The 15310-nt window shown below is 38.9% G+C and overlaps 1 protein-coding gene across 6 annotated transcripts in view; it reads left to right on the top strand.

Annotated features, from left to right (window-relative positions):
• Kiaa1328 (KIAA1328 ortholog) overlaps positions 1 to 15310 on the top strand; it is a 262182-nt gene that overhangs the window by 102605 nt on the left and 144267 nt on the right. For 4 of the 6 annotated variants that reach the window (XM_034517966.2, XM_034517964.2, XM_076912878.1 and 1 more), the window contains one exon: positions 1863 to 1990. In XM_034517966.2, coding sequence (XP_034373857.2) covers positions 1863 to 1990 — 128 coding nt within the window. The remainder of the gene's footprint in view (positions 1 to 1862; positions 1991 to 15310) is intronic. The other 2 variants (XM_076912879.1, XM_076912880.1) reach the window with 1 other exon arrangement.

Below are 15310 nucleotides of genomic sequence, written 5' to 3'. Positions count from 1 at the left end.
GGAATCTGCCTAGAAGCAATGATTACGTTATGAAAATGTTAAAGAATATTGAAACTAGTTACAACTTTTGACATTTAAGAAATATTATTCCTACTCTTAATCATGATGATCTTATGTAGGAATGTATGTACAGAATAATCCCACTGGACAGTAGTTCTATGCCAACAGCATACCTAAGTAAGTGCTGAGAGGGAGATTGTGAAATAATTTGAGTGAAAGAGAGCCTAGGAGAAAAGAACCACATTAAGAAGCTGGAACAGACCTCCCTGTGTCCCTGGTGCCTGACCTATGTAGTTGAACCTTTCTGATCTAGTGCTTTCAACTTGAGAATTCTTCACACGCTAGGAGTTGTGAAGAAGGGCACCCCAGTCCAGATTACCGTCTTTTCTATACCAGAGATGAGATGTATATGCAAAAAATTCCTGTTGACATTATTGGTAAAATATTGATGTGATTATTGATATGCAAAACAAAAGTTCAAAGTATAATCCCTTTATGCTTAATAAAGAACTCAGTGTATAAAATTGATACTAGTAAAATACTGTTTACATAAAATCAAGTGTGCTATTGAATGGCACTAGACATTTCCCAGAGTACCAAACTACCATCAGCTCACTCCAGAACCATTCATTACCTTTCCCCCCAAACCTACACCTATTTATTCACTCTGTTCCTCTTTCCCAGTCTGTAGCAACCACCAATCCATTTCCTTGTCTGAGTGGACTTGCCTATTCATGACTTTTCATATAAATAAATACATATGAAAATACATATCTACCCTTTGTGTCAGTATTCTTTTTCACAACATAACACTTTCCAGGTTTGTAGCATGTAGCAACCCTTCATTTATTTTATTGCTAATGATGTTCCTTTTATAGATACTGCTCTGTTAATAAGTTGATAGACATTAAAGTTCTCGTTGCTTCTAAGTCACTTAAACTATGTATGAGTTTTTGTTTAGGCTTTTAATTTTTTGGATAAATTGGGCTTATTGGGCTATGTAATAAATTTATTTTTAAAAATATATATATTATGTTTCAAAGTAGCAGCATATGTACATGTCTGTTAGACTGGAAGGTTCCACTTGAGCATATCCATGTTAAAATCTTTGACTGACGCTGTCCCACTGGGTATAAAGTCCTTTTTCTTTGTGCTTTTGGTTCACCTTTCTCTGATAGCATTTGTGGTTACCATCTTTTTTACTTCTTGGTCATCTATGTATTACTTTTGGAAATTGCCTCAGAACCTTTGCCAGTTTTAAAAATTAGATTAATATTATTTATTGTTGAGTTGTACGAGCTGTTTATATATTCTGAATATTGATCCTCTATCTCATATATGATTTCAAAGTATTTCAATTTGGAGATTTTCTTTGCAGTTTCTCAATCCTATAACAGAAAGATACACTTGTATGATTTCTTTTGAGAGTTTTATAGTTTTAAATTATTGGCTTTTTGTTTTTTCAATTTCCTTTCCTTTCCTTTTGGAACAGCATATGGTTGTATTACCCTAGTCTACCCTTGAATTCATTATTGTCAAGAGGATGTTTCCATCTCCTGGATGCTGGGGTTGCAGGCATGTGCTCTGTGCTCTGTGCCCTGCTTCATTTTGCTTGTTTACATAATGTGATGGGAGTTCCTCTGCATAGCTCTGCAAAGAAACTAAGAGAAATGTCTCTTCACTGGTGTGATCTGTAGTACTTTCTTTATTCAAGTCATTGGTTCATGATTGGACACATGTACGGTTTTTATCTGATGACTCCATACTCATCTACTCTGACCATATATTATTGTATTTTCCTCTCTGTTTTGCTTTTGGTATCTGTATGTGAATCAGGTTTTTCCCTTAATTTGCATTCTCACCTCTTCAGCTACAGTATAGAGAATGCCAAGAACTTCTAAGTCTCTACCAGAAGTACCTATCAGAGCAGCAAGAGAAGCTCACCCTGTCACTCTCAGAGCTTGGAGCTGCCAGAGCACAGGAGCAGCAGGTGAGTGACCTCTTCCAAAAGGTTCATTTTCCTTTTATGTTGACAGTCACATGATGAGCATGTAGTTTTTACAACTTATACATACCTCATGGGTTCCATGTCTGTGGCCTTCCTCTTTCTTTGCCAGTTCCTATGAGTCCAGTGATCATAAAGAAAATTGAAGTAGGAGGTGGTTACTTGTGGGTAGGGTGGCTGGGAACGCTGAAAGTTCCTCCAGGTGGGAAGTTAGGCATGGCGCTGTAGCTACAGCGACTCATTGAAGGCCTTCTTCATGGTTCCTCACTGCGTGGCCCCAATAACACAAGAAAGTCCTTGGGTTTCCAAAATGGCTTTATTGACATGACGGATAAAAATTGAATCTGGATGTGTGCACATCCCCCCCCCCCCAAAACTCAGAGCACACCTGAGTTAAATAGGGAGGGAGAGAGGGGGAGAGGTTGGTGAAGAATGCTTAATTGGCTCCATCCTATGCTCTTCAGGCATCTCATTAGTATGTAAATCTCTCTAGGGCCTGAGGCCTGTAGTCATGCCCTCTACCTGTGCTCTTTGGGTGGGGCTGCATTGCCCTGAACATGACTGAACAGTGCAGGTCAGTGGAGTTCCAGGCCAGGTGTTAGGAGCCTGGATTCTGGGAGCACGGTGGAATAGATGCCTGTCCCTTACAGGCAATGGACACCTGTTGGGTCTCCGGGCTTTCTAGCCAGCTTTGACCAAAACCAAGACCCCTTTCATGGCCCTACAGTTACTGGGGACTTTTGATTGGGTAAGCACGTGCACTGACTTGTTATTTAATAGAGAGCCACCAGCCCTTTGTGTCTCATGGGTGTTTTGTGAACTTTCAGAAAGCATTAATATCTCTTTTTTGATTCTAGTTCTTAGAATAATAAATTACTTGGTGACTTCTGTATAAGCTTCTATGTATTAACTTAGAGTGTTTATAAGTAACTGCTCATCATCAAGTGATGAGTAGTGAGAACCTTGCCTTTTGTGATGTAAAAGCAGGCATTAGAGCCACACATGTAGCCTTCTGACACTAACACTTGATATCTTTGTTCTTATAGAGTAAATCTTCAAATGCCTAGAAATAACTTTTATCTTGATAGAAATGACCATGTCATATAATATCATTGATATAAGCATGAAAATACAGTCAATATGTACACAAGTGTATGTGGAGTGCACATAATATGTACTCAATCACATTATGTAAATCAGTGAAATGAAGCAGGCACAGAGCACATTCTCCCTCTGTGTACCCCAAATAACATCAAAACCCCAAAGGTCAAACTTGAGGATTCCTTGTAAACTATCTAAAGAACATTGCTATTTAGCCTAGACACAACTGCTTTAGATGGGCTAAGAGATTTCCTAATGGGGGCTGGAGAGATGGCTCAGTGGGTTAAGAGCACTGACTGCTCTTCCAGAGGTCCTGAGTTCAATTCCCAGCAACCACATGGTGGCTCACAACCATCTGTAATGAGATCTGATGCCCTCTTCTGGCGTGTCTAAAGACAGCTACAGTGTACTCACATACATAAAATAAATAATTCTTTTTTAAAAAAGAGAGAGAGATTTCCTAATGGAATCCTAGTTTTGAATCTAAAATTTGCACATATGGGGAAGTAAAAACAAACAAACAAACAAAAAACCAAACCCCAACAATATTAATATCACTGTAATGTGATTTAGCTGAGATATTTAATGTAGATCATTTTTAGTCATAAGTTTTTAAATGAATATTCAAATTATTAATGACTTACTGATATTTTAGTTTGAAATGTTGCCTCTTGTTCTGTTTTTGAAAGCTAGGCTATACAGTGACCATAGAGGAATTTTACAGCTGATGTTAATTTTTTCTATATATGTCTTCACTAATCTGAAAAGAAGTTGACAACTCTGTGTCAGGTCCAGCCCAGAAGATCAGGTTCATCCTCTTATTTCTGCTCATGCCCTTGGCATGACAGAGTTGAGGGAGACAGCCCAAAAGTAAAGGCAACTTAAGAAGAGACTGTGATAGGAGACAGGGAGCCTTTCATTTAACAAAATTAGTAGCCTTAAAACCGTAGGAACATAGACATGATTGTTGAAGTAAAAGGAAGGAAGAGAGAGGAAACCAACCACAACACTGGCAGGGAAAAAGGAGTTGACACCTGATAGGGAGAGAGTCTCTCAGAATAGCTGGGAGAGGCCAAACAAGACTTAGTCATAATTAACACTGCCACACTTACCTTGAATCTTAAGAGGTATAACTAAAAGAGAAACTTGAAGGAAAATGTCAGGCAAGTCTGTGTAGACAATGTGCTCTCAAAAGAAGATACCAGTCTTGGAGTGTAACTTGGAGTAGATAGAACACTTGCCTAGCATTTGTGAGGAGTTAGGTTTTATTTCCAGCTCCAAAACAAACAAACAAACAAACAAACAGATATCTCTTGTTAATTTTCACTTAACCCAGAGAGCCTTTTGAAATACATATTCATTTTTTAATCATTTGTATGTATGTGTGTGTGTGGCTGCATGTGATACATGCATATATCTGAGTTGCCATATCTTTGTAAGCTATCCCCTGTCTGTTCTGGGAACAGTACTCAGTCTTCCGCAAGAGCAGCAAATCCTCCTGACTTTTGAGCCATCTCTCCAGGCCTGAGAGTTTTTTTTTTTAAACCAGATATGTTTTTATAAAGTACTTGATCAGGTTCTAAAATGTCCTCATAAAACACAAAAATGAAGTTGTGACTTAGAGGTGACTTCTAGGCTCTGCTGTTTGACTTTAGAAAGGGAAAATAAATTTTTTTTTTATTAAAGAAGAAGCAGAGTATAATTATAAACTAATAAGAAAGATTCTCTGCAGAGATGGGCACAGACTAGTTGTGAAAACATTGAGAATACACTAGATTCCACAGCAAGTAAAGGGAAAGGAGGAGTTAGGTCAGTATGGACTTTGTGAAAGGTTACTAGGACATGAAACCATAAAGACAATAATGAAAGAGGAAAAATGAGTCTTAAAGGAGAGTTGGGGGCAGGGGCAAATACACACACACATACACACTTACCAGGGCTATAAAGAGATGGCTCAGTAATTAACAGCAAGTACTGTTCTTACAGAGGAACTGAATTGGGTTCCCAGTACTTACATCAGGTGACTCAGTCATTTATCATTCTGTTCCAGGAAGATCCAGTGTCTGTGCCCTTCACAGGCACCCACATACCTAGGCATACACGCGCACACACACACACACACACACGTGTATGCACGTGGATATACACATGCCCACACACACATTCACATGCACACATGCATGCATGCACACACACACTCACATGTACATGCATACATACACACATGCATGCACACACACACACTCACATACACACAAAGTTTAAAAGTAAAATAATTCTAAAAAGGGAACACTCATGCAATGGAAGAAGGACGGACTACTTGGGGGAAGGAGTGGACTGTCAAAGGGGCATGGGTGAGGACAGTAGAGAGGTGGATTAATGAAAACAAAGTACAAATGAAAATTCCAAGATGAAATTCACTGCTTCATAGAATACTTTTTAAAAGCTAATTAAAGTATAGTCTGAAGTGATAGATGAAGCGACTTTATTCCAAATTTAAAAGATGTTATAAGGACCAGAGGTAATTTTATGGCTTTAGTATATTGAGGCAAACACTGGATTTCACATAATCAATAAATATATGACTATTGCTGAAAAAAATATAGACCATGCCATCTCCTAAGGAAAAAAAATTTTTTCAAAAATAATTGTACCCTGTAGTAGTTTAATGGAAGCAAGCCTAAATTAATTTGAGTTATTTAGTACTTTCTTTTCTTGTTCTGACAAAATACCTGAAAACAGAAGTCAAAAAAGGAAGGGAGGGTTATTTTGACTCAGTCTGAGAGCCATGGCTGGGAGCCATGGTGGCAAGACCATGAGGTGACTCCAGGTGCTCAGCTCACGTTCCCCTTTTGACTTAGTCCAGGAACCCAGTCCATGGCATGCTGCCCTCCTTCCTGTCCACAGAGTGGATCTTCCTACCTCAGTCCAGTCTAGTAACTCCCTCACAGAAATATCAGCGGTTTGCTTCTGTGCTAATTCTAAATCCCATAGAATTGACAAGCAGCATTAACTATCCCAAGTTATAAAGTTAAACTTATATAATATATAAGTTTATTATATATAAAATCTTTATCCAGTTAACAGATATTGATTAATGGAGTAACTCTAAGACTGCTGCTTCAATGTAGTTATACCTGAGATGCTCTGAGGTAATCAAAGGGAAAGCTTACAGTGGGCTGTTGTAAGAACTTAATTGTGTTTGAAGTTTCTTTGCTATTTGAAATATAACATATAAAAATAAAAACAATTTTGAGATCATCGTCTTTGGGGACACAGAGCTTTAGAACACACATATAGCCATCAGCAGTAACTCCAGTAGGTAGGTTTGAATGTATTTTTTTTTTAAGAAGCATAATATTTGTATTAATTCTTTGAGAATTTCTTAGAATGTATTTTTCCTCTTTTAATATATTGATTTTATTTCCTTAGTTATATATACCCCAAAATTGTCAGATATTGAAATAGCTACAAACATTAGTTTCTTTCTGATCATGATTGCACAGGCTATTTAGAATCACTTTATGCTTTCATATAAACATTAGGATGGCTTTCCATTCTCTACTTCTCCCCCTTAACTCCTAACAGATTTACCTCTATCCCCTTGCAACTTCATGGCCTATTTTATTTTAATAGCCCACTAAATCCAATTTTTGCTACCCACTGTTTATGGGTGTGGGGCCACTCAATGGAGCACAATTGGCTTACCAGCAGCCAAACTTTTAAGGAGAACTGATTCCCTTCCCCAGAAGCCATAGCTCCTCAGTTAGGGGTGGAGGCTTATGAGCTCGCCCCCACTCCATGGAGGCTCGTGAAGCACAAAGGACTCCACAACATACTCCACAGATCCTTATTCAGCCATGCTCACAGCTGCTCCAATCACTGTACCTAGCAAACGGAGATAACCTAAATGTCCTACAACAGACACATGGGTAATGAAAATTCGGTACCTATGCACCATGGAACACCTTTGGGCTGTAAAGAGAAACAGTCATGAACTTTGCAGATAAATGGATAGAACTAGAAAACATACTATGTGAGGTATATCCCAGACCCAAAAAGATAGATGTTCTGTGTTCTCTCTCATTAGAGACTCCTGGATCCAAAGGTTCCAGTGTGAGTGCAAACCCTAAAGTTTGTAGGAATCAGGAAACTAAAACGAGACTGTTGCTGGTGTAGGGGAGTTGGGGAGCAATAATGAAAGGAATAACATTTTACAAGGGATCTGATAGAAATATGAACCACAAGGGCTGTAATTAGGCTCAAGAAGTTAAATACTGAGGAAGGATAGTAAAAACAGTACTGACGTCTGAAGGAGCCATAAAGAATCATCCTATCTACCTGAAAATACCCTAATTCACATAAGTCAGTGTGTAAATATCCCTATAGACTTTAAATGAAACCTTCCCATTTGTGCTAACAGCGCTCTCTCTAAGGGCCAGTTGTCATCTAATCCCAGTGCCAGGCATGAGAAGCCCTCTTTTGATTTGCTCAGGATTGTCCAAGAGTCAGCTTTCAAATTAAAAGTCACCTCCATCTAGAACATAGCATTGCTGAAGGTTTCAAACAGCTCTCCCCATTTCAGGCCACGCTCCCCCTCCATTCTCTGATAGGACCAATGTTCCTTCTCTGAGCTGATACCAGGCCAGCCTGATTCTGAGTGAGCATCCTGTGTTTAACATCCTGTGATGTTGTCACTCAGTCAAGAGAGCACATCACGACCAGACCAATACTAGATGCCTCATATCTTCTCTCCACAATTTTATCCCAGTTTTAAAATATCTGCTCTTTCCAATTGTTTTCCAACCATGTCTTTACTGCAGAATTCACAAACTTTGTCAAAGCTCTGATTTTATTTTTACAGTTCTCAAAACAAAAAGCCTTTTTAATGGCAAATAATTACAGATTATAAAGTAGATCACCTGCTCTGAAAATTGTATGCATGATGAAACTGCTCTTTTGTATTTTTTATTCAAAATTCCAGCAGGATAACTAGTCTTTGTACTTTTCCAGAGGTCTGGATCAGTAAATACTTCAGATAAATGCACCTTTGTGTTGCTGTAGGGAGATAGTTCAGTCTGTAAAGTGCTTGCTACTCAAGCATGAATACCCAAGACTTGAGGACCTAGGAAAACCTAGGTATGTTAGCATGTGCTTGTAATTCTGATGCTAAGGAGGTAGGGACAGGAGACTCTGGGGCTCTATTATCACTCAGCCTGTAGAAGACCATTGCAAAATAGGGTGGTGAGCCCATGATGAATAGGAATAACACCTGAAGTTGACTCATATATTTGTTTCCTCCTCCTCCTCCTCCTCTTCCTCCTCCTCCTCCTCCTCCTCCTCCTCCTCCTCCTCCTCCTCCTCCTCCTCCTCCTCCTCCTCCTCTTCTCTCTCTCTCTCTCCTCTCTCTCTCTCCTCTCTCTCTCTTTCTCCCTCTTCTCTCTCTCCCTTTCCCTCTCTCTCCCTCTTTCCATCTCTCCCTCTCCCTTCCTCCCTCCCCCCCCCCCCCACATAACTTTGAATTCTTGTGGAAACCCTGTAGAACATCAATTAAACAGCTTCTTCAGAGCACAGGAGATCTTACTGTGCTTAGGAGGAATTGGTCATAGTGACAGTCATTGCTGCTGTTCATTGATTATTTCTTTCTGCCATTTGTTGTTAGCAGCTCTCATTTGTATGATGCCATTAGTCTGTACTGTTGCCTTTTCTTAGCAAGTGGTGAAATGGCTTTCATTAGGTTAGACTAGTCCAATATTACATTTATATGAGGCACACTTTTCAAAACTTATGTCTGACTCTAAAACCTATTCTTTTTCACTTTTCACCTTCTTAGACTCTTGCTTATTTTAATAATGGCAGCAGTAACAGTGACAGGCGTGCTTACACAGCATTTATTCTATACCAAATACTATCTTAAGCTCTTTATGTACATTGACATGTTTAATTCTCACCTTAACGTTATAAAGTGGGCATCACCATTACCCTCTACTGGGAAGGTCAGAGAGATTCAATAACTTGCCCAGAGTCGGTTACTTACAGCTGTAAGGAGTGGGAATCAGGATTCTAATAATGGCAGAGTTATTACTGGAACAGATGACAATATTCATATTTGTCTTAGATGCTTGCTGCAGTTTTTCAGACAGCTTTAAATTTTAAAAAAGGGAAATAACTGTTTGGGTTTTCTTTGAAGCTCTGAGATAGTATTAAATAACTAAACTTCTTGTGGCAGCTTAGGTTTTCTGTTACTAGCCAAGAAATGGATAGTGTATGGGTAGCAGGAAAAGAGAGGGGATACACAGTCTTCATGGTTTTCTTTCTACATGAACACCTCTGGATAGACAAAAAAAAAAAAAAAAAAAAAAAAAAGGAAAAGAAAAATGTTCTCTGAAGTATCCATTTTATTTTGCTGTATTCTTTGAGTTGCTTTTAATTCTAGAAGGTAAAATTCATTTCACTTAGTCTTCACTATATAATTAGGCAGAAGGTAATAGGCATTATCTTGGCATGGGTTTTGCATAGTATTTCCTATGTGTGAATTAAAGATTTAGACCTGTTGGAACTCTTGTATCTAGCTTGACATGTACACAGTAAATTTTTCTTTTAGTCTGATTTGATACCATAAGAACTAGAAGTTCAATAAAGCCACTCTAGAATACTAAAATCATGCATTCATTTTCTTGTATTAAACTCCTTACATTTTGTTAGTTTACCTCCTGTTGCTCCCAAAAATTTATGGTAAAATAAATAATAGTGGGAGGACCTTTAGAAGATACATTGCCATCCAGAATGACCAGTGACAGTCAGATTTCATTATTTTAGACCCTTTGCAGTGAGTCATTCTTTTGTATTTTGATATGTTGGTGATTTAAATACATGATGTAAAAAATGCATTAATTGACTGAGTTCTTTTGTCATAAAATGTATTCAAAGAATGTAAACTTTCTGAAGTGTCTCCAATTTACCTATACTTTATACCTATTTTAAACAGTTCTTGGTTTATAGTAAATTATATTAATATTATTTTGCTGCATTTTAAGATTTTTTTTTAATTTCAAGATAATCTGTACATTTTTTTTTTCCTTTCTGGAAATTCGTAACCTCGATTTTCAGTGTCATTCAGGTGGAAAGGGTTGAATATAATTGTCTTTATCCTTTGCTCAGGTATATCAGGCCTACCGCATGGCAACTATTCACCAAATAGCAGCTGTTTCTTGTGCTGCTTCTATTGACTCATGACAGGATTGAAGAGGTTAATGTCTGAGAAGCTGTGACAGGCACTGAGTTAGTAAAGCATGCCTGAAAGTAGCCTTTATTAAAGCTAGACATTTAGTGTCTTTCTTTCTCTTCAGAGATGTTCTTTTCCAATTCTAGAGATCACCTTCCATCTGTAAAGCTGTAAAGTCCTCAAGAAAGGACATGTGTAGTTCAGAGTAATTCACTTCCAGAGTAATCTGGGAAATTGCATTAATATTTAACTAATACTATCTATAATTCAGTTTCTTGAGTCAGTCATTACTTCCTTCTGATGTCGTTTACAGTCATCAAAGTTACATGCAGTACATACTGAGAAGGTATGGAATATTTGGAAGCTTGGCATCTGTATTAGTTTCATGGTACTGTAAGAGAACTCCACTCTCCTGTTCAAGAATATGTCCCCAGTAAAGTAACATTCAAAGACAAATGAATTAGACATTTTGGTCTGTACTGGCATAATATCAAATGCTAACCTCTATATCACTAGTGGCCCAAAAGAAGAAAAAGATCTATCTATCTATCTATCTACCTACCTATATGAGTGAAAAGGATAGCCAAGTCCAAAAAAAAAAAAAAAAAAAAAAAAAAAAAAAAAAAAAATACAAGTCAGCCTTCCTGAAGTAGCATCTTGAAAAGTCTTCTTAAGACATAATTGAGGGTAAAATTTCTTTTGTAAAATCATAGGAACATTTTCAAGGATATATTTAAGAATAAGAGTTTAAAGAAAAAACAGAATACAAGTATCTTGAAATGAAGTGATGAATCCTTTCCCTGGCAAAACATGCCTATTATCCTTTACCATGGCAGTCTTTCTGAGTGCAACCTACATTAACTTCATACCCATCCTATTATATAGATGGAGAGGGGTCTGAATTATAGGTCTGGCCAGTGACATATAAGTATGAGTTCTTTAGTTTTTCTTTGGGGCTTCTGGGATATTTTATTAGGAATAGAACATAGGCACAGGAAGACCCATGGTCCTTTCTCTTGGCTTTTGTCTATTATTTTCCTCTTTGGCAGGCTATTTTATTTTAAAACAGGGCTAGTTCTGCACACATGTGGAGAAATGTGAGTTTTAAATCGTTTTTAGGTGGTAATTTTCTACTGGCATCTAGCAGGTATCTGAAAGTGTACAAAACAGTTCTAAGAACACAGAATAACATGAATAAACGCCAAGAGAGCAAAGACAGAAGCTCTGCTCTGGGAATACTGACTTCATCTTGGAAACTGAGCATTCATCCATTCTGATTATGAGGTGGCAGCTCCCTGTCTTTGCTGAGAGATAGAAAATACTGCAAAATTCCTAAAAGAGCCAGATAGTGTTTTAGAAACCTTAAAACAGGGAAGAACAAACATGATCTGTTTGAGCCAGTACATCCTTCTCCCTTACACTGTTCCAGTGCATTCTTATCCCTTACACTGTTCCAGTGCATTCTTCTCCTTTACACTGTTCTAGTGCATTCTTATCCCTTACACTGTTCTGGTACATCCTTCTCCTTTACACTGTTCCAGTGCACTCTTCTCCCTTACACTGTTCTAGTACATCCTTCTCCTTTACACTGTTCTAGTACATCCTTCTCCTTTACACTGTTCTAGTGCATCCTTCTCCCTTACACTGTTCTAGTGCATCCTTCTCCCTTACACTGTTCTAGTACATCCTTCTCCTTTACACTGTTCTAGTGCATCCTTCTCCCTTACACTGTTCCAGTGCATTCTTCTCCCTTACACTGTTCTAGTGCATTCTTCTCCTTTACACTGTTCTAGTACATCCTTCTCCTTTACACTGTTCTAGTACATCCTTCTCCTTTACACTGTTCCAGTGCATTCTTCTCCCTTACACTGTTCCAGTGCATTCTTCTCCCTTACACTGTTCCAGTGCATTCTTCTCCCTTACACTGTTCCAGTGCATTCTTCTCCCTTACACTGTTCTAGTGCATCCTTCTCCCTTACACTGTTCTAGTACATCCTTCTGCCTTACACTGTTCTAGTACATCCTTCTCCCTTACACTGTTCCAGTGCATTCTTCTCCTTTACACTGTTCTAGTGCATCCTTCTCCCTTACACTGTTCTAGTACATCCTTCTTCTTTACACTGTTCCAGTACATCCTTCTCCCTTACACTGTTCCAGTGCATTCTTCTCCCTTACACTGTTCCAGCGCATCCTTCTCCCTTACACTGTTCCAGTTCATTCTTCTCCCTTACACTGTTCTAGTGCATCCTTCTCCCTTACACTGTTCTAGTACATCCTTCTCCTTTACACTGTTCTAGTACATCCTTCTCCCTTACACTGTTCCAGTGCATTCTTCTCCTTTACACTGTTCTAGTGCATCCTTCTCCCTTACACTGTTCTAGTACATCCTTCTTCTTTACACTGTTCTAGTACATCCTTCTCCCTTACACTGTTCCAGTGCATTCTTCTCCCTTACACTGTTCCAGCGCATCCTTCTCCCTTACACTGTTCCAGTGCATTCTTCTCCCTTACACTGTTCCAGTGCATTCTTCTCCCTTACACTGTTCTAGTACATCCTTCTCCTTTACACTGTTCCAGTGCATCCTTCTCCCTTACACTGTTCCAGTGCATTCTTCTCCCTTACACTGTTCCAGTGCATTCTTATCCCTTACAATGTTCTAGTGCATTCTTATCCCTTACACTGTTCTGGTACATCCTTCTCCTTTACACTGTTCCAGTGCATTCTTCTCCTTTACACTGTGCTAGTACATCCTTCTCACTTACACTGTTCCAGTGCATTCTTCTCCCTTACACTGTTCTAGTGCATCCTTCTCCCTTACACTGTTCTAGTACATCCTTCTTCTTTACACTGTTCTAGTACATCCTTCTCCCTTACACTGTTCCAGTGCATTCTTCTCCCTTACACTGTTCCAGTGCATTCTTCTCCCTTACACTGGTCCAGTGCATTCTTCTCCCTTACACTGTTCTAGTGCATCCTTCTCCCTTACACTGTTCTAGTACATCCTTCTCCTTTACACTGTTCTAGTACATCCTTCTCCCTTACACTGTTCCAGTGCATTCTTCTCCCTTACACTGTTCCAGTGCATTCTTCTCCTTTACACTGTTCCAGTGCATTCTTCTCCTTTAAACTGTTCTAGTACATCCTTCTCCTTTACACTGTTCCAGTGCATTCTTCTCCTTTACACTGTTCTAGTACATCCTTCTCCTTTACACTGTTGCAGTGCATTCTTCTCCCTTACACTGTTCCAGTGCATTCTTCTCCCTTACACTGTTCTAGTACATCCTTCTCCTTTACACTGTTCCAGTGCATTCTTCTCCCTTACACTGTTTTAGTACATCCTTCTCCTTTACACTGTTCCAGTGCATTCTTCTCCCTTACACTGTTCCAGTGCATTCTTCTCCCTTACGCTGTTCCAGTGCATTCTTCTCCCTTACGCTGTTCCAGTGCATCCTTCTCCCTTACACTGTTCTAGTACATCCTTCTTCTTTACACTGTTCTAGTACATCCTTCTCCCTTACACTGTTCCAGTGCATTCTTCTCCCTTACACTGTTCCAGTGCATTCTTCTCCCTTACACTGTTCCACTGCATTCTCCTCCCTTACACTGTTCTAGTACATCCTTCTCCTTTATACTGTTCCAGTGCATTCTTCTCCCTTACACTGTTCCAGTGCATCCTTCTCCCTTACACTGTTCTAGTAATCCTTCTCCCTTACACTGTTCTAGTACATCCTTCTCCTTTACACTGTTCCAGTGCATTCTTCTCCTTTACACTGTTCCAGTGCATTCTTCTCCCTTACACTGTTCCAGTGCATTCTTCTCCCTTACACTGTTCCAGTGCATTCTTCTCCCTTACACTGTTCCAGTGCATTCTTCTCCCTTACACTGTTCTAGTACATCCTTCTCCTTTACACTGTTCTAGTGCATTCTTCTCCCTTACACTGTTCCAGTGCATTCTTCTCCCTTACACTGTTCTAGTACATCCTTCTCCCTTACACTGTTCTAGTACATCCTTCTCCTTTACACTGTTCCAGTGCATTCTTCTCCCTTACACTGTTCTAGTACATCCTTCTCCTTTACACTGTTTCAGTGCATTCTTCTCCTTTACACTCTTCCAGTGCATTCTTCTCCCTTACACTGTTCCAGTGCATTCTTCTCCCTTACACTGTTCCAGTGCATCCTTCTCCTTTACACTGTTCCAGTGCATTCTTCTCCCTTACACTGTTCCAGTGCATTCTTCTCCCTTACACTGTTCTAGTACATCCTTCTCCCTTACACTGTTCCAGTGCATTCTTATCCCTTACACTGTTCTAGTGCATTCTTCGTTTACAGTTTCATGGCACTCTTCTCCCTTACAGTGTTCACTGCACTCTTCTACTCTACACTGTTCCAGTGCATTCTTCTCCCTTACATTGTTCCAGTGCATTCTTCTCCCTTACAGTGTTCCAGTGCATTCTTCTCCTTTACACTGTTCCAGTGCATTCTTCTCCCTTTACATTGTCCCTGATTATCTTAGACTATTCATTTTGAAACTGTTTACTGTAAAAGTTAGAGCAGCTAAAATATAAGTTGTTACACAGGGGCTCATCACTAAAAATAATACAGAAGATATCATTTGGTTTCTGGGCAAAGTGATATTGGGGTAGGTTAAATCTACTGAGTGAATAAGTGTAAAATCTAGCAAAGCATCAAATTGCTTGAAGCAGACAGACACTTGCCTATAATTAAAAAATTATATAAGAATTTATATAATTTGTGGATTTTTTTTAAGAAATGAAATGTTGCTACTAATGTCTCCATTATGATGCCAAAATTTATTTACTAAAGCATTCACTAGATCTACAGTTATCTTAAATCATTCAGACATTTAATGACCAGCTCGACTCTTCATTGACTAAAGTTGTGGGTCCACTAAAAGAAAAAATGGTGAAAATAAACCATATGTGTATGTGGAACAGTAAGAGTTGGAACTTTGAAATTC

This window comes from Arvicanthis niloticus, chromosome 14, assembly GCF_011762505.2.
Source record: "Arvicanthis niloticus isolate mArvNil1 chromosome 14, mArvNil1.pat.X, whole genome shotgun sequence".
NCBI classification, from domain to species: domain Eukaryota; kingdom Metazoa; phylum Chordata; class Mammalia; order Rodentia; family Muridae; genus Arvicanthis; species Arvicanthis niloticus.
This window is presented reverse-complemented; position numbering and strand designations above follow the sequence as displayed.